This window comes from Tiliqua scincoides, chromosome 3, assembly GCF_035046505.1.
Source record: "Tiliqua scincoides isolate rTilSci1 chromosome 3, rTilSci1.hap2, whole genome shotgun sequence".
NCBI lineage: Eukaryota > Metazoa > Chordata > Lepidosauria > Squamata > Scincidae > Tiliqua > Tiliqua scincoides.
Window position 1 is genome coordinate 148725888 of NC_089823.1, and position 24864 is coordinate 148750751.

Genomic DNA, 24864 nt, shown 5'->3' on the forward strand with positions numbered 1-24864 from the left:
GAAATCAAGAGCAATCATAAACCTTACCCATACCTTGGATCCTTATGCTTTTTTCTTAGACATGCAATTTGCTGGACAAGCACAACTGATCAGGAAATTGGTATAATGGTTGCTAATGTCACAAAGATAAAGCAAGTTGCATTCCCCCCCCCCCCGGTAGTTTCTAGGGGGAAAGAGTAATTTGTTAAGTCTTCCCTGAAAGGCAGTAATAATTCCCCACAATCTATTATCTCCACTGGCAAAACTGTTCAGCACGGCAAGGAGATGCACAGAGTTACATACACATGAAGCATTATTATGCAGAGCATGGTATAGAACATTTTTATTAAAAATAAACCTCTGACAAATGAAGCTCCTTGAAGTTCAAGTAACAAACCAGTTAAGAAATTGAATTTAGCCCTGTTTAGCCCCAATGATCATCTCTGGGATTTCACTAAAATAAAAATTACTGCCTCCATCATAAATTTTCATATTTGTATGAGGGAAATTCCAAACTGGGTTAACATGAATTGGCTTTCATATAAAAGGGAAATCTGTACACAAATGTGCCAAAGTGCCAAAGGCGATGGTCTGAAAAAGTAACAGCTCTCCAACCTAATCAAAGTCTTAATCAAATTAGGGGGGAAACTGTCCCTAATTTCAAACACATTCCTAGGTTTTACACAGCTCCATTATAGTGGTGAACTGCTAACACAAATTGCATCTCTTTAAAAATAAGGGTGTCACTTGGAGAAAGGGTCAGGGATAAATCTGGGCACTTCATTCCCCCCACCCCACTTACCGGCGAAAATAGTAGAATCTACAAAATACTGGTGAATGAGCAGATTCTTCACCTTTCTTATTTCTAACGAGTCTACATTCTCTGCATTTTTGCAAGTTGGGCCCTATTTCATAGCAGGCATCATCCTGCAAAAAGGATTCTCCAGTTTGCTTCAACTTCTTTACTTTACGCCAGTCCTTTAATACTGAACGAGGTATGCCAGCTGAAAGAATGACAACTTTTTAGCAAAAGCAAAGGACATATCAACTCAGAGTATTTAGACCACAAGAGTCCATCATTTAGAAAGTCAACCCATTAATAATGTAAACATCTGAAAAACCAGGGAGGAATTCTCCATTTTGAATTTTCTAATAATTTTCATACTGCAGTCAATGTGCCCTATAAATTACAAGCTATAATGTGTGCCTGTAAGAAAGGATGATAACATTGGCAAAATGTACTAGGTTAACACTGAACTGAAAAAACTGAGCATTACTCTAAATATAATTTCAAGAACATCCTTCCCATGAGTCTGCATAAGGTCAACTGAAACAATTATATCATGTACCTGTAATGAGATAAATATACCAAGTATACACAGGAATATGGCTTGCTTTCAGATACTCAAAAAAGTGAATGCATTCCCAAAACAAGTTCAAAATAAAATTACTGATGATTCCTTTTTCGAAAACCTTCAACACAAAAGAAGCACATGCATTAAATGTGATTAAATGTCTCAACATATTACATGACCGTATTTCCTATAGGTTGCATGAGAACAGTAATGCACAATTCAAATGAAATAGTTAGTCCCTTGGAAAAGCACCCACAAAAGAATGCCACTTAACCATCCATTAAAATCACAAGGTCATGAACAGCCTGGCAGCAAGTACATTTTGAAGGATCCTGAGAAATAATTTACATTACATTAATTTACAGAAGAAGCACACACCTGTTCATCTCCTAACTCCTAACCAAATATGTGCTGAAAAAACCTCTCTAACACCTAGGCAGAAACATTCTGGACCATATTACACACCAAATTCTAGATCAGTGGTCTCCAAAGTGGAGACAGTTGCGTGTCTGCAAAGGCTTCCCAGGCATGGACAGAGCTTACAGTTCTGTGGGAGAGCCTTGATGAAGCACCTCCGTTCACCCCCAATCATCACTGCGTCCAGCCACTTCTGGTCTCCAATGCCCCAGCAGATTTTGTGCCTGGATTCCTGGGCAGAAGTGGCTAGACATGACAATGACTGGGGGTGAATGAAGGCACTTTGTCAAGGCTCCCCTGCGGAATGGTAAGCGCCGGTCATGCAGGGGAGGGTTTTCGAAGGGTACTGGATCTGACCCACAAGCTGTGGTCTAGAGGACCTAGATTCTTATGGATTCTGAAACTGACGATCAGTGTATAGGGTGCACAAGTCCACAAAGTTGCTCATGTTACTTCTGCCTGAAGGAAAATACATAGAACAATAGAAGGGACTTTAGCCGGGGAAGCAGCTGGTGGAAAAAGGGATTCAGGAAGGATAGTGAGGGTTATTAGCTATTGAAAGGGCATTATTGGGTATATGGAGACAGAAAGTGGATTCTAGGATTGGAATAGTGCCACTTACTATAGCAGAAACTGATCAGCCAAAAAAAGAATGCAAACATTTTATTAGAACAAATAAAAGCCTGGGATAATGTATGACAACAGATAATGAAAATCTGCATGGTCTGCTTGAAAGAAATGTCCAGTTATGACATTCAATAGATGACCAAGATTAGTAAACAAAAGGAAGATCAAATACAGCTGTAAAGCAATGCAGAAGCACACAAAAAACTAAAAGGTTGGTGTTCCCAACACATTTCAATGGTAGAGTCAAGAGAAATTGCATGCTTCATAAACCAACTCCTTCATAAACCAACATGATGCAGCTTTAGGTTGCCTGAGGTTACTGTAGCACTCAATTCTGTTGAGCAGGTTTATGAAGTAGTTACGTGTATAATTTCCCTTGATAAATGTGCCATAAAAGTATATGTGTGTTCAGAACACCAATCTTTGTCTAAGATCTCTGTGCACACAGGAAGAACAGCTGTAAACTAACACATCCTTTTCAAAAATAAAAAAACCCATTTGTACCATCTAATCGGTTGTGAATTACTGACCTCAATATTATTACTAGTGAATTAGGTGTAAGAGTACATCCTTCCATACTAAATCACAATTAAAATGGTAGGTCCAGACATAAATGTCAAACTATGGTACTACATCAAAAGCCTTTTGCTTAGACACCCCCTCCCCCCACATGCTCAGATTTCTTTCCTTCTGGCTTAGTGGCAAACCACAGTCTGCTATTATATCCAAACCTGGCCCGTTATCATTTATCTGAAACTGTTGTTTGCAATTCTAGTTTGCATAAACCATAGTCTGCCCAGTTCAGATGAAACAGTAGCTATGATTTGCCACTAACCCAGAAGGCAGGAAAGAGCAAGAGGGAGGAAGAAACACATGAACACAAAACATGTTTACAGCATCAGACCATGCTTAGGTGTTACATCTGAACCAAGCCTATGTCTTCCATGTTTTGTGCAGACACAGTCAAAAAAATGGTTTTACAGAATCTTCAATAAAGTTCAATCTTAAACTGTCAATCTTCTATTTAAAGCTGTTGGTTTTGATTGTGCCAAGACTATCAACAGCAAGCCAACTTTGAAACTACTCATTTCAAGCATAATATTTTCAGATACTAAAGAAACTACTAATAAAGAGGATATATTATCTTATTCCACAACTGTGCTATGCAAGAGCAGATCCAGCATACTGAAAAACTCTACTCTAATTTTTTTCAAAGGCAAGTTTCCATTCCTTGAGGCTGAAACAACAGGAAGGAAGGTTTGGTGGACACTCAAGTATCTGGCAGCAGTGAAGCTTTGGTGCTGTGCACAGCATCTTGTTCATCCCTATGACTAGCAGAAGCTGAATTGTGCACTACATATGCATATTTATGCCGGGTACAGAATTCAGGGTTTTTCTGCACAAAGTTTTGCAAGGTGTTTAAGGCACAGAATGCATGCAACCCTGACCATAATAAAACAACTATTTTCTTATCGGTTCCAATCTGTAACTCTGTATATACTTACTATTATTACTGTTGCTCTGTAACTTTAGTTTGCTCTTTTCTTTGGCACTCCTACTGAGAACACCATTTGGTTTTATTTCTTCTTCTGCATCCCCCTTTTTCTTTTGCAAGTCATTCTGTTTCTTTTTGTACGTTGGCTTAGGTTGCCGTTTAGTCCTTTGCTCCAACTTGCTCTCACTTTCATCAGAATCTCCACTGTCAGAGCCAGATTCATAAGCCCTTTTTGTTTTTCTCCTTGTGTGTTTCTCCTCTTTCACAAGCTTCTCCACCAGAATTTTACCATCTACATTATTTTGCAAATCATTTGAAGTTGAAGCTATTAAGTTAACAGTACATGGCTTAATAATTTCCGATACACTGTTCCCTGAATTCTCTTTTTTATTAGTGTTTTTATCTTCTTCCGAATGTCTTGTGAGCCAAGCTTTTTTCAGTTTTGTGTGATAGTTTGCTTGACTTTTCTGGGAAACCTGCCCATTGCCTACAGTATTAGCTTTGTTTATTGTACTAGAGATGACAGTACTGTCTAGGGAAACAGAGGCTGGATATATTGGATTTTTCACAGCATTAGATTCTGTATCGCTGGCACTACTACTTTTAAACTGAGCCGCAGCCAATGCTGCCTTGTGCTTTTTCAAGTGAATAAAATCAGATGGTCCAGAAAATCCAGAGTTGGCCTGAAGAGTATTTTCTGTTTTGCTGCAGGGTAGTGTAAGTGAGGCTGTGGTGCTGACACAGCATTCTTGTAAGTGTGCAACTTCCTGGTTTATGGTTCGAGAGACAGAACTCTCTACTGGTGTGCAGGTCACTGTTGCATTTGACAGACAGTAAGTCACTTCTGAACTGCCCATGCTCGGAATACCAGTAGCGGCCACAGATGTGATTCCATCTGTTTTGGTACTGCAGAGTATAGCTGTAGTAGTAGTTGTGACAGAACTGAGAGAACCGCCTTGGGAAGCAGCTGGAAAGTTCTTTTCATACTGGGCATGAATTACATCCGAGCTAATATTTGGCAAAATAATCCTTCCAGTCTCTCTGACTTCCAGAGGTTTCAGACAATCTGTTTGGTTAGTCCCCGATAGTGATCTTTCAGTAATCCGTTCTTTGGAAGCTGACTGCACTACAGACACAGTATCATACTTTGCACTTGAAGGTGGACGTACAATAACAGAAGCTGTGGCAGAAGGTGATTTTCTACTACTTCTCTCAACGTGCCATTCCATTTTATCATTTGAAATATTATTACATTTCCATATATCTGAAAATTTTTGCTCCAAAGCACTTTTGTAGATATTTTGTGCTTCCTTGGGCTCAGGTACTAACGTTGGTGGCTTTTGTAATTCATGGATTTTTCCACCAGAATTAACTGGCTGTACCGGAGTTAGGGTAGGTGGAGAAAGACTGTTGTAACTTCCTTCCTTTCTCTCCAGCCTATGATGAACTGGAGGATGAAACACTGGTGCTCTGTGTAACGCAGGCATGGTTCGGAGTGTATTCGAGGATGAAACTGATAATTGAGTAGGACTTCTGGAGTCATTTCTAAAAGAATTTACTGAATGAGAGGATACCTGCTGTGAAAGTTGTTCTGTTATCTTGCTTACTGAACTTTCACTCTCTGGCTGGTGCTTAATCAAAGGTGGTGGTTTTGAAAGAGATGAAGTGAAAGAAGTGTGTGACTGAGCAGTAGCTGTTGTTGAAGGACAACTACTCTGTTTATCAGCACCCATACCTGAAACTTCTTTGGATGAGTACGTTCTTGGTGGTTCATTCACTACACTGTTGGACAAGGTGGTAAAATAGTTACTTTGAGGCAAGCTCTGTGGCACTGAATGCTTCATTTTATAGAGTTCTGAATCTTTGTCATGTTTTACTCCATGGCTTTTTGGACTAGAAGAGGATAATGGCATTATTCTGGAATAAGTTTCCCTTTCACTCTCAAGTGCCTTGATTTTAGCTGTAAAAGGAGCAACCTCAATACTTTCCTGAAGTATCCGTCTGTGTTCTTCTTTATATTTGCTTAGCCTCTCCCCTGTCTCTTGAAGCGACCTTTGCAATGGGTCCCCAAAGTGTCTCTGCAAATGGCCCTCTTTTGCAGGCTGTGTTCTGTTGTGTTCTACATCAGACTTCGATGGAGTAGTTGCAACCGAAAGTAAAGGTTCAAATATTCCTTTCCTTTCCATCTCACTGTACAAAATATACAAAACAGCACTCAGTTAATTCTGTTTTGAATTTGTGAATTGCATACTAAACACAATTTAAAAGATCTTTCCTTCAGATGTTAAATGCAAAATATACAATGCCAGTATTTTCCTCATTAGTATACTTTTCAGTTTATTGCTCGTCACATTTTGTTGTAATGGGATGCATAACTAAAATTGATGAAGCAAAACAGGATACTTAGTTTCACATCCTTACACCTTCAGCATTTCCTTACCTTTGTGTTTACAGATTTAAACAATGCAAACTTACTCTTTATGATGATCCACTATACTTTTTGACAATGGAGGGCTAGAGTGTGTCGTCAATTTGAGTGGTCGATGTGGCTCTGCACTGGATGGTCTTACAGGTATGTGACTCAGTAACCCAAGACTGTCAGCTGAGGTCACAGGGGTGGGTTGGTGTAACCAAGGACTAGGAGTATTCTGTTAATAGTAACAAAATCAGACTTCATAGTTATGACTGGTACCCAAGCAACATCAACACGCCATTTTACTAAAAACCCTGAATAGCAAACAGAAAGTATGTTCTGTTTTAACAATGGCTGAGATGTAACTAATAGAATAAAGATTTTTAACGTAATTTTGAAATGCCACAGAATACAATTTATTGAAAGACAAAGTTTATTTTACAAGTGACTAGGAGAAAAAAAAACAACACTGCGCAGGCATCCCCCCGTATCCACCGGGGAAATGTTTCAGGTCCTTCTCCCCCACAGGAAACTGGAGATACAGGGGAACCCTGTCTTCACACCCATTACCTTCATTTTTCTTCTTACTGGTAGCATCAAGAATGAATGTGTCTTGCTTTTACAGGACACTATAAGCATAAGTTTATAGATGGCAAGCAGGCTGGCAGCCTGGACACTAGAGAGGATGACTCAGTGAACAGGAAGCTTGTAAGCTTCATGCTTATAGCATCCTGTAAAAGCAAGAAACACTCATTCTTGGTGCTACTGGTAAGAATAAAAATGAAGGTAATGGGCACAGATAAATCAAACCAAGGCTACCAGATCAGCGGATACTGGGGGATACCTCTATATGACTTTTTAAAAAGTAACCTGACATTTCAGCCTTGGCTAATACTACCCATCTGGCACATGAAAAAGAAATCTTGTGTGATTCACATTATAACACAAAATATGAGCTAGCATCAGAAATAATATATTCTTTGATAGGTTGGTTAAGCAGCCAATCAGGCTTGGTGCAAATGTAAAGGAAGCTATATCATGACCAATGTTAGGATAACGGGGATTTACTACATGCTTTCCACTAATCCCAACCCCTCCATCCCTTACCCTGGATAACTATGGTGCAGTCTGTGCTGGTGCTAGCCAGGAGGTTCAATAGAGTTAATCCTGGTTGAAAAGTCAACAGATAGCAGCACTAGTGCAGATTTAACACTGACCTTAGTAAACACTAAGTAAGGAAGGAGGGATGTTCCATAGGGAGATGCTGGTATTTTCAGGGCTGTGGAGTAGGTACAAGATCTCTGATGCTGACCCCACCCAAATTGCTTCCAATTCCATAGCCTTGAACAGGCTGTGGAGTCAGAGTTGGAAAATTTTTTTGGGTGGGGTAGGTTTCAGGGGTATTGTGTACCAAATTCACACCCCTGGCATTCTTTCATTTACTAACCATGGTAAGCATCAGTGGCGCCACTAGGGTTTGCGTCACCTAGTGCCAGCATGCCACCCTCATGATGGACCTCTTCCCATGCAGTGGGAGGTGGGCAGTGTGCGTGGTGATGAACCACTGTCTGTCCTGCCCCTGCTGGTCTTTTGGCTATAACTTTTGACAGAATAGAGATATTTCCAAGTGGTTTGTTTCATTCAATTCTGTGTGAAATTACACATTGAATGATAGAAAACATGATGGTATTATTTGAAAACACCAAGATTTACAAATTTTGGCCAGTAGTGGTATCACCCATTTGCACGTCACCCAGTGCGGCCCGTGTCTCTCTAGACATGCCACTGGTAAGCATGTTGCTAATATCGCATCTGCACTGGGTATCCACCACCCTAAAAATATTGCATTCTACTGCTACAAAACATCCGTAAAAGATGGAAAACCTCTTTCATAAAGTAAACTTTATGTCTGAACTTTGAAATTAAAAAATGTCTCAGCATATTATAAACTTTTATAACAATGGCAGAGCTAAAATTTCTGCATTAAAAAGTGAACACCCTACTCTTCACTGTTTTATTAAGAACCGATACATGTGCACACCCAAAGAACTGATTAAAAAAACTAAATCAAGGGCTCCCAAGCTGCCACCTTTAAAGCAAATTTAAATACTTAAAAATATATTGTATTTTTACATCAAAGCCATACCACTAGTAAATGTATAGAAAATACAACACTATTACATGCTATCAGCTTATCTCCAAAGCTTGATTAAATAGCAGCAATTATTTAGACTGCATCATCATGCATGAAAGTAATTTGCAGTTACAATGTATATAAGCACTATGAACTAATAATATAATAAGCTAATAATATAACATGATCTCTCTGTGTAATAATTTGAGAATTCATCATGACTTACTCTTCTCAGAGGAGTTTCAGTACTAACAGAGGGTTCAGGATGGACCCATTTAGATGACGGTATTCCAAGTCCTGAATAAGCATGTGTTCCATTTGGATACTGCCAAATAATTGGATAAAGTCCAAGATGATTATACGAAGCAGAGGGGTGAGCTTGCCCAAGAAGATGTGGTGACTGGTGCTGAAGCATCTGTTGCTGTTGCTGGTGTGCTAATGCCAAATGGCTTAAGCTGCTAGCATGAGCAGTCTCTAGTCGTGGATGGCCTCCCAACAAAGAGGCTGTAGGCACTCCAGGTAACACTGCAGGAAGTAGATGTGGATGATGAACAGAATGGTGAGATGCACCACTAAGAGGATGAGTATTAATAGCAGATAAAGGAGCTTGGTTTGAGGATCCAGCTAATAAATGGGATGCACCAGTTAATGCAGGATGATGAGTGTTTGGATTTAAACAAGTTCTATGGGAAGTGGAATGAGGAGGATAGTTATGCTGATGTATATATGGTGATATATGGTTAGTTCCCGTTTCTTGTCCAATAAGAGCGGGATCTCTGTAAACTGTGAAATGTTCATTCTTGTCAATGATAAGAGGACTTTTAGTAGCTTCTAACGAACTAACTCTAGCTGGAACTGGATGGAAGCTAGACCTAGGCAAATCATGCTCAGTTTTAATTGCTGACCTTGTTACTCCAGTAACATGATTGTTCTGGTTAAGAACCTTAGACTTCACAGTATCAGGAGACAGGGTGTGTTTATATTTAACTTCAGGAGAGGAATTTGACTTGACTTTAGGATTGTCAATCAAAGGAACATGTTTTGACTTCATCGCATCAGGGACTGGACTTTGTTTCTGCACCCTAACCTCTTCGGCTACTGAAATGACAGTTAAAGATGACACCGAGCCATACTGAACTTTTTCTTTTTCAGAGTTTAGATGTTCACTCGGTGATGCATTTTTCATAAGTTTTTGTTGCATCGAATCCATTTTGCTGACATTAGTAGTCCAGTTCTCATCAGGTTCCAATTTTTTTACTTCTAGAAAGTTTGTACTTGTAAACAGATGTTTTGTATCACTGCTATGAGGTTCCATTTTCTGACAGGTTTGCAAACTAAAAGCATTTAATATGTTTTCCTGGATTTCATTAGTTGAATTGTTTTCAATGTTTATATCCATACAACGTTTTGGTGTAGGGCAGTTGGGCACAAACTGTTCAACTGGCAGGAGCTCCCTGGGGTGTTGCTTTTCTATACTGCTCTCTTGAATGCGCACATCATTGGCATTTCGATCATAAATTGCCAGCTGTTCAGCTTGATGGAGTGAGATTTCCTGCAGCTCCAAGTCTGTTGACTCTGGTCTTTCTACCTCTTGATTTTTTTCTTCTTCCTGGATTTCATGCCAGGGAGGGTGGCTGTCTATTAACGTTTGTTCCTCTACCACACCACTGTTATGGGATTTTCCTTCTTTCCCATTTATCTTTGAAGTATTCTTGCTTTTCAATTCGTTCTCTGAATTTTGCTCTGACGAAGAGTCTGTCAATCTTTTATTTGAATTTTCTGAGTCACTGCTCTCAGAGTAGTCAGAGGTGTTGTCGGTACGCTGTCTCTTTAAACTCAGTTTCTTTTCATCGTCTTCGGGTTTTCTTCTTTTGGAAAGAAAGAGTCTGTTCTTATTCTTGGGATTCTCTGTAGAGAAAAAAAATTAGTTATGTACAGTTCTGAGAAACAATAATTTTCCTATCATCATCAAAAAGCTTTTACCTCCTTGAACCATGCAGTCATATTTTTCCTCTTTAGTCTTCTCTTCATCAGGCACACTACTATCAGAGCCTTTTCTTTTGTTTGGACGAGTGTTCCGTTGCTGATGGTGTGAATTTTGTTTCGGTGCTGCACTCTGGGAATTCATTGCTGGCCTGGGACTGTTTGCTTGTGCCCGGGTATAATGACCCTAGATGAAAACATTTAAATATTTCTCACTGTCTAATTAAACACAGATAAACAGTAGAAGTAATATAGTTTAAAATTAAAATGTATCTACATGGGCTGTGTTGCTGTTCTGGTTGGAACGAGACCTGCGCCGCGATGTAATGCCAGTATTTTCGCCTTTCAACAAAGAGTGAACGACATCATCTAGAAAGGTCATCTGAACCATAGAAGGATCAACATTTTGTGGTTCTAAGACCTGATTAATTAGGAAAAAAAAACTGCAATGAATTCCCATTCCATATTTTTCATATGAATGCAAGTCGTAAACAGAGAATGTATGTTCTAGTGCAGGGGTGTCAAACATAAGGCCCGGGGGCTAGATGCACCCCGCAGAAGCTTTTTATCCAGCCCTCAGGCTCTCAGTTGCTGAGCAGTGCTGAGGTGTTACTGCTACAAGGACAGCCCATGTGAAAATTGGGCTCTCCCATATCTTGAAATATGATCAAGATTTGTGTATTTTCTCTTCTGTCATTTGCAGCTAATGAGTTCCTAAGTGAGAAAAAGTGCTTTTATTTTTGGTTATGACCTGTTTAATGACATTTCCTGCCTAATGACATCACTCTGGCCTTCAGCAGGCACTATGAATGTTGTTCGGCCCTTGGTATGAAACGAGTTTGACACCCCTGTTCTAGTGTCTGAAAGGGCAGTTGAATACAGTGTGTAGAGAGTTACACAAGGAATGCAGAAGCAGCATTCTTTTCTTTTATGTTCAGTTTTTACCAGAACAGGGCTGATGTTCCCACTCCTTATTCTAAATTAAAAATCCTTGAATTCCTTAAAATTAAAAAAAATAACATAAGAATTAACTGTAAAGATAGAAGAGGGAGGTTATTTCAATCAGGGAGGAAAAAATGGATAAGAAAGTGATTCATGAAGTCTATAAACCAGTGTTTAATGGAAATAAGGATAAAAGGTTAGGTTGGCCTTCACTTCCATAGCAACATGTGATTTATTAGACTGGGGGTGGGGAAGTTGCTTCAGAAAAAAATAGATCTCAATACTGAGAAAGCAAACTGAAAATGTTGCTGCATTCTGTTCTTCATTATTGCCATGAGAACACCAAGACCGCTGTAATATGCATACAAGTTCTCTTTGCTCAAAAGAAGGCATTTATAACCACTTACAATAATCACTTGATGTGATTATACCTTAGTTAATCAGTAGCATGCTAAGAAAAACACAGAAAAAGATTATTCCAAATACACAGAATTTCTTGTGTTTTATCTCACTTGTCAATGACGGAAGAAGAAATTAAGTTTTTAAAATTGGAAGTTTAAATATATTATGCAGCCATTTAGCCACAAAAACTATAAGGAATAATAAAAAATAAGGAAAAATATATATTTTAAAAAAATATATATTTTATATATTTTAAAATATATATATATTCCTTGTTTCTTTTACAATGATATTTAACTCATTTGGTTAATAATTTATAGTGTTTAAGGCTAAGGGCTACAAGCCTCAGCACATAAGTCTCTTTAGAAAGACAAATACTGTATTTTCAGTAATGGAAGAAGCAGTTACCTGATCATTCATAACAATCATAGTGCGAGTAAATAGATCATGGTGAGTAATTATACCAGTGAACCACTGGGTGGCAGAGTCCTGTCTGTACACTCTCACCCTATAGCCATTTAAGGAATATGGACCTTGAAAAAGAAAATAAAAAGACAAAAGTGTTTTTGAGAATTATTGCATTAAAAATACAATTCCAGATTTTGTTAAGCAGTACAGGAAACACCTTTAAAGCTACAGCACATTATATTTTGAATTCACAGAGGCATTTTTATGAATGTCAATGTAAGAGTTAATAGACTGATACATTTATAAGTATCATCTTTTCAACAGACATTTCTTAATTTTGCAGCCTATAATGGCAAAGGGTTAGAAGATTCCAAATGCTACACTGAAGAGCAAGCCTTATTCATTGCATAGAAGTTGTACAGCAACTGTTTCCATGCCCAGATGTCTTTGCTGTAGGAACAATTTTGTTATTGAAGTTCTGGCTTTCACAGCTGTGCAGACTTCGCAAAAGTAACCATGGAACTTTTGCTTCCTCTGCAGTAGTTCCAGAAAATCAAAGTGGCTCAGCAGTCTTTTCTCCTTCTTATGGCTACTGTGTTGTTTAGAAAACACGCATTTGTTAAAAAAAAAAAAAAGCTGATAAAATTGTAAATCTGATATTGACCAGAAGCAAACAACTTCTAAAGGCTATTTCAAAAACAGGAAATATCAAAGTATTCAGAACAGTTAATTTGGTCTAGAAACAGACTTAAATTCATGCACTACATTAAAGGGTACAACGACTGGGCTATAGTCTACTAGTTTCACTTTTTTGTCATCCATAAGAGTTTGTTTCAATAGGATTTGCCTGTGTGAAACTGTATCAGACCAAATTATTCTTTAGGCTTTTTTTTTTTAAGCTTAAATGCTTCATATATAAATGGGTTACGAGAGTGAATGTGATGCACTGGTTTTTATGCTATCATATCTGCGGAAATTTTTTTCTCTTCTGTACTTTGTTTTACACAGGTGAGCAAGCTATCTCTGGTATGCCACTATCCATGAGGGCTTACAGATAATTTGCTGTTTTCAGTAACTGTAGTTACTTAGCCTAGGGTGCTGGGCTAGATGGGTCTTTGGTCTGTATCCAGGAAAGCTTTCATTCTCTTATTATGGAAAAGTGAATCTACTGAAAAAGCATTATCAACCCTTCCAAAATGCGCTACACCAACACACTCTGTTAACTTAGAAGTGTCTCATCTATAATATATAAAGCTATATTTCATTTACAGCATAAACTTGATCAGCAATTCAGAGAAAGTTTAGTACTCATGCATACTTGGTGTTTTTTTTGCAGCACATCAGCTCCCAGTGCTGGACTGCAGGTTACTTTTTAACACACAGTATACACAAAGAGAAAAAGAATTTCATGATTCTCATGACAGGGAATGATTTACATAATTACATCTGAAATTTATGTTTCTCCATTATAAACTGCAGAATTAATATATCAGATTGAATGGAAATTGCTGAACTGTTCTCTAAAACTAAAGATTCAAAAATATGAACATACACCAATGGAGTAAATTTAGAAAATGAAACATCTCTCTTTGCAATATACATTTTAATTAAAACATTTTAAATAATATAAATTTTAAATTTTTCTCAAAGTTACCTTGCATAAAAATCTCTTGCACCTTTTGTTCCTTCACCCAGATTTTAACTTCCTCCTGAAGCTGTGGGTTGTCCCTGAGAACTGGGTTTAAACTGTCTACATCATCCTAAAGCAGAAATTAAGAAGAATACATTGAACATTTTATGGAAAACAATTCTGAAATCCAATGATCTGATGAAAATACTGCATTTTGGGGGAAAAACAGTTTCAGTCAAGTTACATCTTCAAGTTGCCGTAACTATTTGGATTCCTTCTTCCTCCCAACCCCTCGGTCACCTCAGCAGGTTCTATGCCTGGATTTTTAGGCAAAAGAAGCTGGTTGAAGCGCTTTTCTGTGATGATTGGAGGGGAAGATAAGCAGCACTAGTGTGGAATGATAAGCGCTGCATGAAACAGGGAATGGTTTTTCTGAATGCAGTGGTCCTTCGGTTTGGAGACCACTGTTTGAATAAATTTACATAAATGAATATATTAGAGATGGAACTTGTATGAATGAAAGAAGGTCTTACAATAGCGCAAGGCCTATAAAAGGCCTTGCACAAGGCTGGCCTTTCCTTCGCTGCCGCATCACAGATGTGAAACAGCTAGTAGTGGAGGGAGCCCTCATCCCACAGCTCACGTGAGAGATCAAACAGTTGCCCTCGCAATGAGAGCGGTTGCGTCAGGCCAGCATGGGCTCCAGCAAGTATCCGGAGGGCCAGAGGCTCACTGGAAACTGGGGGCTCCATGAGGACCAGATTGGGAGTCCCCGAGCACCGCAAGTGGCTCCCTGGCCAGGGTTTGGGTACCCCTGGTCTAGATGAAAAGAAGGAACCCTCCCTAACTTTACTTTGTAGCAGCTAGCTGCATTGAACTAAAATGAAGGGTTTGCTCTCTTCCTCCATGTACTCTTTTTCACATAAAGAACAGATTCATGCTTTATATGTGAATGGGGTTGCCAAAGGTTGCCCGGTCACACACCCGGTCCTCTTCATCATTGTGATTTTTCAGGTGTAAAAATGCACACATGGGAAAAGCAATTTTGCCCTCCAGTGCATCCCAGTTCTGACCAGAATTGTCACCCTGCATGGTTGTTCTAAAAGCAAAAGTGCTGCTTCCATTTGGAAAATCAACTCTGAAGCATATTTCCATGCTTATGTAGTTTGTCACTTAATTTCGTTTGAGGTGGTTCTTCAATTCTGAACACAGTTACCATTCTCTCACTCCCTGTTACTCTCTGTTCAGCACTGAAACTATGCATGTGGATGTACATCTGAACTCATCACAGAAAGCAAATGGGATTATCTTGTTCTTTCAGAAATAGAGACTGCCGAAGCATTATAATATTAAAAGCAAAGTAATATTAAACAAATGCAAAAAAAGTGTTGAAAAATTATGCATGGGAGGAGGGAAGCAACATTTTTAATGGGACTACCTTCTGTTTTGAAAGTGAGTAACATTACCAGATGTGCTCTAGAACACATGTAGCAACACACACACTGAGGGAAAAACACACACATAGGCAGGGATGATATCCAAAAGCTAATTGCATACCATACCTGCATGGCGCTTGGCATTTATCAACAATGAGAGAGATGGAAAGAGATGGAGATATGGTGCACATACAGTAGTATTTATTGAGTGGATAAATGTATAGGGAAAATCAAGAGTAAAATGCCATAAAATAAATGAGCAGCCACTGAAATCGACTAATTTTCTCTCTCTCTCTCTCACTCACTCACTAACTCACTCACAAACACCCCAAGCAGCATTAGTTGCTAGGGAGAAACAGTGTAAGGAGAAACTTAACTTTCTAAAGGGGAATGGAAGAAGACGCTAATGAATGAAGAGAAAGAAAACAGGGGGAAAGAGTTGCTCTTAGTGAAAAATAGACGCGTGCACGCACACACAGAGAAGTAGCATAGACTCTAGAAATATGTAAGGCAGTGTTTCTCAAACTGTGGGTTGGGACCTACTACGTGGATCACGAGCCAATTTCAGGTGGGTCTCCATTTCAATATTATATTTTTAAGATATTAGACTTGATGTTACCCTGATATGTGACTGCATTTGTGGAAAGTTACAGACCTGTACTTTTAACAAGCTTCTATATATATCCTTCTAACAATGACAGTAATGGAACTTACTCCTGGGTAACTGTGGGTAGGCTTGCAGCCTAGAATTGTAAAAATTTTCCTGCTTGATGATGTCACTTCTGGTCATGACATCACTTCTGGCGGGTCCTGGACAGATTCTCATTCTAAAAAGTGGGTCCTGGTGCTAAACGTGAGGGAACCACTGGTGTAAGAAATTTAGCTAGGGCAGTGATTTTCAAACTTTTACCACTGGGACCCACTTTTTAGAATGAAAATCTGTCAGTACCCACTAGAAGTGATGTCATGGCAGGAAGTGACATTATCAAGCTGGAAAATTTTTAACAATTCTAGACTGCAATCCTACCCACACTTACACAGGAGAAGTCCCATTTACTATCATTGTTAAAAGCATATACAGAGTAGCCTGTTAAAAGTACAGATGTGTAACATTTCCCCAAATGTAGTCCCATATCATGGGAGCATCAAATCTATTAAAAATAAAATATTGAAAGGAATGGGGACCCAGTTGAAACTGGCTCGTGACCCACCTAGTGGGTCCCAACCCACAGTTGAGAGAAAGTATATGAGGGAGCAGGTGGGAAAAAGAAGCAAGGAAGACTGGTGGCATATTAGTATATGACCAAGTTCTGCACATAAATGGAAAGGACCTTTGACCAGAGTCAGAAGCCCAAACAGATGGTTTTCCTTAAGGGTATGATACTTCTAAGTTATACCCATATCCTATAAGGATAAATGACAGTGAACAATGTGCAGTTGGTTTTAAGAAAATGCCCAGAGCCCTTTTTCCAAGAATGGGATATGGAGGGGGACTAAATGGGAAAAAAGTTGTAATTTTGAATTCAGTTTGAAGTTGCACAGCTCATCCTATCCAGTGCTGGTGCAGCAGCGTCGCTGGGTTCATACTGAATCCAGTGATAAAGCAGATTGGAGGTCTTTGTTTGGTGCCTAGCCTGCTTAATGGGGCTACTTGAATGTGAACAAACTATTTAGCTGGTGTAGAATTGAGCATCCCCATATAATGGCGGCAGGCCTGGGATAGGGGTTTAGATGTGGCAGAAGCCTGCTCCGTCACCCTGCCTCCTCCTGGGCCTGAACCGCCCCCTCTGTGCCCTCCCCCATTCCAAACACACCCTCCCCACCTCCAGAATACCCTCCCACCACCCTTCCCTTGCCACTGGCCAGACGTTGGATGTGATGCAGCACCTGCAGGATACTGCAGGCCTTCCAATTGGTGTCGCTTATCTGGGTGTTGGAAAACACCTTACAGCACTTTTACAACACTCCACGCCAGTGCTGCAGCCGTAGCACCAGTGCTGCCTGACAACAGGATCTAAGTCTCTCAAACTTTGATCAGGAAGCGTATCGCATGGCACTTGATCTGTAATCCAGAATAATGCATCTGGATCCAAAATAATGGAGTGCCTGAGTCTGTCCTCAGCAAGACCTGTTAGAAGGTCTCTACAAAATGGGTGAAGTGTCAAGGAATAAGAGGCTTCATAATAATCCCAAATGATCCATAATAACTTTGTTGCCTTCACCGAGAATGAGAAACTGACCAATTCAAATTAGAGTGCAATCCTACCCTGCACTGAACCAGGCAAGCCAAGAGGCTAGCGCTGTATCCAGCGCAGGACAGGGGCCCAAAGCGGCTCAGCCAGAGGTAAGGCGTCATTGCCCCTATGGGTCTTCTCAGACTTGTGCAACCTCTTGAGGTGGCACAACTCCAAGGAAAGTTGAGCATCTTGAAGCCACTTTGAACTTCCCGAGAACGGGGGTTGGGATCCAGCATAACTGCAAGATCCCAGCCCTGCCTCCCACTCCCCACCCGCCCACCCACCTGCCCCCAGGGCTGCCCATGACGTGCCCTTCCCCCCTGCCCAAGAACGCCTCCCTGCCCACCCTAGAGCCTTGCATCAGCCCAGCTGGGCCAAAGCCGCCACGGAGGCTGGATTCAGTGACTTACTCCTGAGAAGGTGCAAAAGTGCTTTATGGCACGTTTGTGACCTTCCTGGGCTGGTGCAAGGGACTTGAGGCAGCCCAAATCCTCCTCTGGATTGTGCACTTCAGCACTTTGTCAGGTTCTGGGTGTGTTATCTGGGATGCAAGGCCAACACTTACTGATTCTAAGTTACAAAATACCATTCCTTGCTCAAGTTTTTAAGTAAAATACAAAAAAAAAATTTGTAGACAGATCCTGACATGGGGACCAGATAAAATATTCATGATTTGCTTAAGGTAAGCAGCATGCTGAGCATTTTTCTGTCTGGAAAGCAAATTACCATGCTATGTAAAGGTTCAAACAGAGGGACATATGTTTGCATTAATGAAGAGAAAGCTGGGATACATACAAAACGAAAGCTTAAGTTTGTGCCATAAAATACACCAAATGGCAGGAAACCATTTAAGGCTGTTAATGGCTAACTGAAGGTGCCATCTTAAACGGGGAAGTGGGAGGGAAATTAGTTTAAGTGATAAAATGCATGCTGAAAGCTACGTTTAAGAGAAATACCTCCAAATTTTAAAGCATCCCAGAGAGGGTAGAAGAGAAGAATTCTCCCCTTTTCAGCTTTAACAAAGTTTTAAAAGCTTTAACAAAAATGTTGGGAGATCAGATCACAGATCACTTGGTCATATGTAGCTTGACCTTCAATCTGCATGTTTTTGAAAGTTTGATACAGCTTCGCCAGTGCTGTTACCTGAAGTCAATTCTCCCCCCCCCCCCGGCTCCTGTTTTTAAGCTTTAAAAAATTTCTTTATAATCTTCCAAATTGCATGTAGTTTGGTCCCAACAAACCATTGCCCATTTCTTAATATATCAATGGTATGTGAGTAACTAAGGCTATGAAAATACTCCTCCTACATGCTCAAAAAACTCCCAGGACTAAAAAAACAGTGAAACTAATTCTTTGAACCTAAGGCGGCTTTAGATGTGTTTCTTGAACAGGCTCTCATACCACAGCCAAACTGCTTTTGAAACTAGGAGAATTTCAAAAGCAGTTTATGACACAAAAAGGGGATCAGCTTTCCAAAAACATCAACAAATTCACTGGGTTAATCAAGACCTGTGCATGAATACAAATGGTTTTTTGAATCCCAGTCAACATTGCTTTTGTAAAGTTTGCTCCTAAGTGGGTTAACAGTAATAGTATTCTTCAACTGATTTAATTCCTACAGAAATACTTGAGCATATGATTACACTCACCAAGGAGATGCTATGCCAGCAAAGAACTTAAAGCTTAGAATATGGGGCTCATTGTCCAAGAGCTTAAAATTCATATAAAGTTGTACAAATTATGAATGAATCACTGTAGACACATCACATTATCTTCCCTGATGGCCAATTAAATTCATTCATGTAAGACCTACTGAAAGACAAGTATTAAACTGATACGGTTATAATGGTCCCCTGAGCTCCATAAGATTGAGAAAGCAAAACAAGTTGTTCTTCAGTGAAGTTCTACACTACCTCCTAGTAAGTCATTTATTTCCAATATTTATACCCATCTTTCTAAATGAATAATTCAAAGTGGCTAACAAAACCAGATGATTAATATAACAGCAAAAGAATAAAAATAATATCAATAAAGTAATTTAAAAACAATAAATAACAGAAACCAGAAAAAGAAACAGTAAGATCATATTTAAAGACACAATCTGGAAAAAGATGACTGAAAGAAGACTGCCTTTGCTGATTGTCAAAAAGTAAGCAGTGTTTGAACTGGACATGGATGTTCTACGACCTCTTGACGTCTGAGGCTGCATGCCAAATGCTGGCACCCTAACCTGTTGATGTGCCAGCTGCTGTGACTTCCACTCCCCAATATTCTCACTCAGCACTCTCTTCCTCAAACTTTCCTCCTTTTTGTCCCCCTCTTCCTTTTCTAATCCAGGAGCGGAAGGAGAAGGAGGAGCACTGGAAACAAGGAAGTGGACAAAGATAGGTACCCTCACCCACCAATCTGGTGTCTGAGGCAACCACTTCAATTGGGCTGGCCCTGGAAGCAGGCAAACCTCCTCTAACATGTCACTCTATATCCTGAGTGCCACCACAAAAAAATCCTGTCTGTTGTGCCTACCTGCTATATGTCTAGTTACTGGGGGGCGGCAGCAGAGTGACTGTGAGAAGAGTTTCAGAATGTATCATAGTTCTTGGGCACGTACATATGGGAAGAGGTCATTCTTCATACATTCAGGTTCCAAGATCTTAAAAGTCATATTCCCCCACACTTTGAATTAATCCCAGAAACAAACTGTGTACATGGTAGGGGGTCAGAGTAATACAATTCAGCCTCCTGGCTCCAATCAAAACACTTGCAGCTTTATTTTGAACCAACTCCTGCTTCCGGGTTGTTTTCAAAAAGACTTACTAAGCTTTACATTGTAGAGAAGACATTAGCTGTTTTTATTGTTGTTTCTTTAAACTAGCGGAAAGGTATGAAAAAACCCAAACTGCAGCAGGAGGCATGGGGGTTTTAGCTATTAACCCTTGTTGAGGTTCCAACTCTGATCGTACACTCCCCTGCAGTGGTCATATTATTTTTAAAAACATTCCACTGGCTTTCAATTTAAGCTGCCTAAAAACTATAAAAAGCATTTGCATGTGCAAACAGGGTCAGAACTACAGAAAACTCTAAGTGGCTAATGCTCATGGTTTTAGGCTGTTTCAACCCTCACCCAATCAGTTTAAGGAAACAAAAATAAAAAATAGGAACAAGTTCATGCATATTCATGCATGCATGTTCATGCAGGAACAAGTTCATGCATAACATGGAGATTTGGTAGACTCTCCCTTTCAAGCAGCAATCTTCTGTGGCCTCCCAAAAAGTCCTCCAGCATCAGGGCATGTTCTGTTCTGGACTGTTTTGCAGCCCCATTTGTGCTGAGTATACAGAAAAATACACTTCCCCCTTTATAAGTGCTCTTGGTTTAAGGTTTTCACTTATACATACTGCACATATTAAGAACATTCCTCTTTATCCATACCAAGATTTTTGACAGAAGGTCCAGGAATCATGGGGGGGGGGGGGAGGACCAATTCTCTAGTGTCTACCTCCCATTTTACCCAATGGGTACACACCTCTATACCACTGTGAGCTCCAAAGACAGAAAGGGGACGAATTTGCCGCCCATGCCCAAAAAGGCACACCAGGAGGTCACATCGAATTTTGGATTTCTCTCCCTGGCAGGACAGAGGCCTAGAAGGGTCCCCTTTCTTGTGTGTGCTCCCGCAAGCTTCATGAGAAGCATTCTTCAGGGCCCTAAGCATGACTGGGGAAGAGGTGCCATCCATGTGAAATGCACTGCCTAATAGGTAGTACATCCTCACACTTTCAAGTCATGTGCAGTGCACACTCCATTTTATAGTGTCTCTGTTTTTGTGCTGTATTTCTACAAATTACTACAAATACAGGTCCTAATAAAACAGAAGATGAAAAAAGCATGGGAAAAGTGAAAAAAACAGGTGAAACGTAAGAGAGGTACTCATAGCTCACTACTAAATCTTGAGATGCTAAACTTTATTATATACGCTAGAACTTCTGAAATTTTCATCTTTGACTTTTTACATTTTATTGTTATGGTACAATTATGTTATTTACTCTATTTCAGGGGTGTCCAAACTTTTTGGCATGAGGGCCACATCATCTCTCTGACACTGTGTCGGGGGCCGGGGAAAAAAGAATTAATTTACATTTCAAATTTGAATAAATGTACATAAATGAATATATTAGAGATGGAACATAGGATTAAATAAAGGACTTGCAATAACTCAAGGCCTATGAAAGGCCTTGCACAAAGTAAGGTCAGCCTTTCCTTTGCTGCTGCATCGCAGACGTGAAACAACAAGCAGTGGCGGGAGCCCTCGTCCCATAGCTCATGCAAGAGGTTGAACAGTTGACCGTTACGGTGAGAGTAGTTGCATCAGGCCAGCGCAGGCTCCAGCAAGTCTCTGGAGGGCCAGAATCTCACTGGAGACTGCAGGCTTCCCGTGGGCCGGACTGGGAGTCCTTGAGGGCCACAAGTGGCTCCAGGGCCGAGATTTGGGCACCCCTGCTCTATTTCATCATGATACTCAATTTTTTCCTTATGGTATTACGCATTTATGCTGATTTTGGGGTGAACTTAAATAGCTTTGGAATGAGTTGAATTTTTCCCATTGAAATTTTTCCCATTACTCATTCAATTTCACTATAAGGGCTATTTTCAGGAAAAGATCAGGTATGCATGAAGAAGGAAAGGTGAATAATACTGTACAAGGGACAAATTCATGCAATGTTTATAACTTATACTTTGGCCTTCAAAGGTACCTGCATGCAAGCAGAGCTGCTACATATACTGATTGAGATAATAAAGAACCCCAAACACAAAATATTTAACACTATGAGATACAGCAACAGTTCAGTTTCACATTCATCAGTTATATTTACCTTTGTAAAAAAAGAATAGACATCACAAAGCTGTTATATCTCAATTTTTCTTGCCACAGATATATATGGGGTCATATCCTAACTTTCCACAGAACCTTCACCATCCTCGGCTCCTCTCAGGCATGGAAGACGTGTTGTGCTCATGCAAGTACCACATGGTGTGGGTACAACTCATTATATATTACATACACACTTTCAAGTTAGTGCTGCAATTCAACAAAGTAAAGAAATGGGAAATGTACAGTGAAACCCACTTGTAACCTACTAAGAGGAATAGCAGCACTGTTTGATAATACTTTACTGCTGCCCCAAAGAATTTAACAAGGGGACTATGGTATTACAAAACTGGTTGTGTGCAAGCTCAATGTATTAGCACCAGATCTAGAATCTGTCCTAAGAATCTCAGCTCTCTGATTAAACACACACATACAAACTTCCTGTTCTGAAGGTTGTGAGTGTAAAACTTTAAGGAACAGGGAGCGCTGAGAAATCAGTTTGGGGTTGGGTGAGTCTGCATTGTCTTTCAAAACAAACTATCTCTTGTTCAGTCTGTTCACTATACACTTTATATGACATATAATTTCATTCCCCTTCCCATTCTTTCTACCTCTGCTATTATCTTTGCACCATTCTCCTTGCTTCTAGCATTTAAATCCTTACCAATACATCCACTGTAAACTTAAATCCTGGAAGTAGAATTATGAACAAATAAATGAAAATTCAACTGGCATATTTTAGCACAGAATGTTGGTTTGTTCATTTTGTGCAGTGTGGTATGCAGCCCTTTCCTGAAATTCACTAACATAAAACAGAACCAAGATTTGGAATCCAAATAAAACATTAAAAATTTCAGAGTTACAGACCTGTCACAGATCTCTAATATACTTCATAAATCACCACCATTATCTGTAGGTCTTTGGTTACAGCTGTATTATTGCCTTTCATGCATATAGGAAATGCAGTTTTAAGCATTTATTTCAGCTGCAATCTTGCAAAAATACAACCCAAGAAGATTTTCCAGTCCTCGTGGAAGTCAGAGAAATATGTCCCTGCCATCTGTGCTTTAACCAACTACAGCTCCCACTAGCTGTTTAGAGATGGATAATTTAAGACAAGTAATGAAATGGGAATGAATACAAAACATGAAGAATTCCTTAAATGGTCTGACACAGAACAGCAATCAAATATACATCTTAATAGAGAATAGAGAATGTTTGTTGTATGGAAACTATCTGTAAATTTAGCAATTCAATCAGGATTTTAAAGGCAATATGTCAGATCATTTAAACCAGAGATGGTTTTGTGCCACTTAAGGTAACAGATCAGAAGTCTATCAAATACTATGCAATCAGATTTGTCTCCTTAGGTCATTGGAAAAGGACCTTGAGTGCCACTGCCCAGGGAGGTGTGAGAGACAGAATTAGAGGACAGGTCCTCTCATGGATTGAGAACTGGTTGGAGGCCAGGAAGCAGAGAGTGGGTGTCAATGGGCAATTTTCACAATGGAGAGAGGTGAAAAGCAGTGTGCCCCAAGGATCTGTCCTGGGACCGGTGCTTTTCAACCTCTTCATAAATGACCTGGAGACAGGGTTGAGCAGTGAAGTGGCTAAGTTTGCAGACGACACCAAACTTTTCCGAGTGGTGAAGACCAGAAGTGATTGTGAGGAGCTCCAGAAGGATCTCTCCAGACTGGCAGAATGGGCAGCAAAATGGCAGATGCGCTTCAATGTCAGTAAGTGTAAAGTCATGCACATTGGGGCAAAAAATCAAGACTTTAGATATAGGCTGATGGGTTCTGAGCTGTCTGTGACAGATCAGGAGAAAGATCTTGGGGTGGTGGTGGACAGCTCAATGAAAGTGTTGACCCAATGTGCGGCGGCAGTGAAGAAGGCCAATTCTATGCTTGGGATCATTAGGAAGGGTATTGAGAACAAAACGGCTAGTATTATAATGCCGTTGTACAAATCGATGGTAAGGCCACACCTGGAGTATTGTGTCCAGTTCTGGTCGCCGCATCTCAAAAAAGACATAGTGGAAATGGAAAAGGTGCAAAAGAGAGCGACTAAGATGATTTCGGGGTTGGGGCACCTTCCTTATGAGGAAAGGCTACGGCGTTTGGGCCTCTTCAGCCTAGAAAAGAGACGCCTGAGGGGGGACATGATTGAGACATACAAAATTATGCAGGGGATGGACAGAGTGGATAGGGAGATGCTCTTTACACTCTCACATAATACCAGAACCAGGGAACATCCACTAAAATTGAGTGTTGGGCGGGTTAGGACAGACAAAAGAAAATATTTCTTTACTCAGCATGTGGTCGGTCTGTGGAACTCCTTGCCACAGGATGTGGTGCTGGCATCTAGCCTAGACGCCTTTAAAAGGGGATTGGACAAGTTTCTGGAGGAAAAATCCATTATGGGGTACAAGCCATGATGTGTATGTGCAACCTCCTGATTTTAGAAATGGGTTATGTCAGAATGCCAGATGCAAGGAAGGGCACCAGGATGAGGTCTCTTGTTATCTGGTGTGCTCCC

General features: G+C 40.0%; 1 protein-coding gene across 2 annotated transcripts in view; it reads right to left on the bottom strand.

Annotated features, from left to right (window-relative positions):
• The window catches only part of JMJD1C (jumonji domain containing 1C), a 179283-nt gene that overhangs the window by 22878 nt on the left and 131541 nt on the right, over positions 1-24864 (bottom strand). The window contains exons 4-11 of one of the 2 annotated variants that reach the window (XM_066619792.1): positions 13810-13915; positions 12156-12280; positions 10681-10824; positions 10404-10590; positions 8647-10328; positions 6349-6521; positions 3884-6063; positions 782-983 (exon numbers count right to left, since the gene is read on the bottom strand). In XM_066619792.1, coding sequence (XP_066475889.1) covers positions 782-983; positions 3884-6063; positions 6349-6521; positions 8647-10328; positions 10404-10590; positions 10681-10824; positions 12156-12280; positions 13810-13915 — 4799 coding nt within the window. Of the gene's footprint in view, positions 1-781; positions 984-3883; positions 6064-6348; positions 6522-8646; positions 10329-10403; positions 10591-10680; positions 10825-12155; positions 12281-13809; positions 13916-24864 lie in introns of those variants that run through there. The other variant, XM_066619793.1, reaches the window with a different exon arrangement.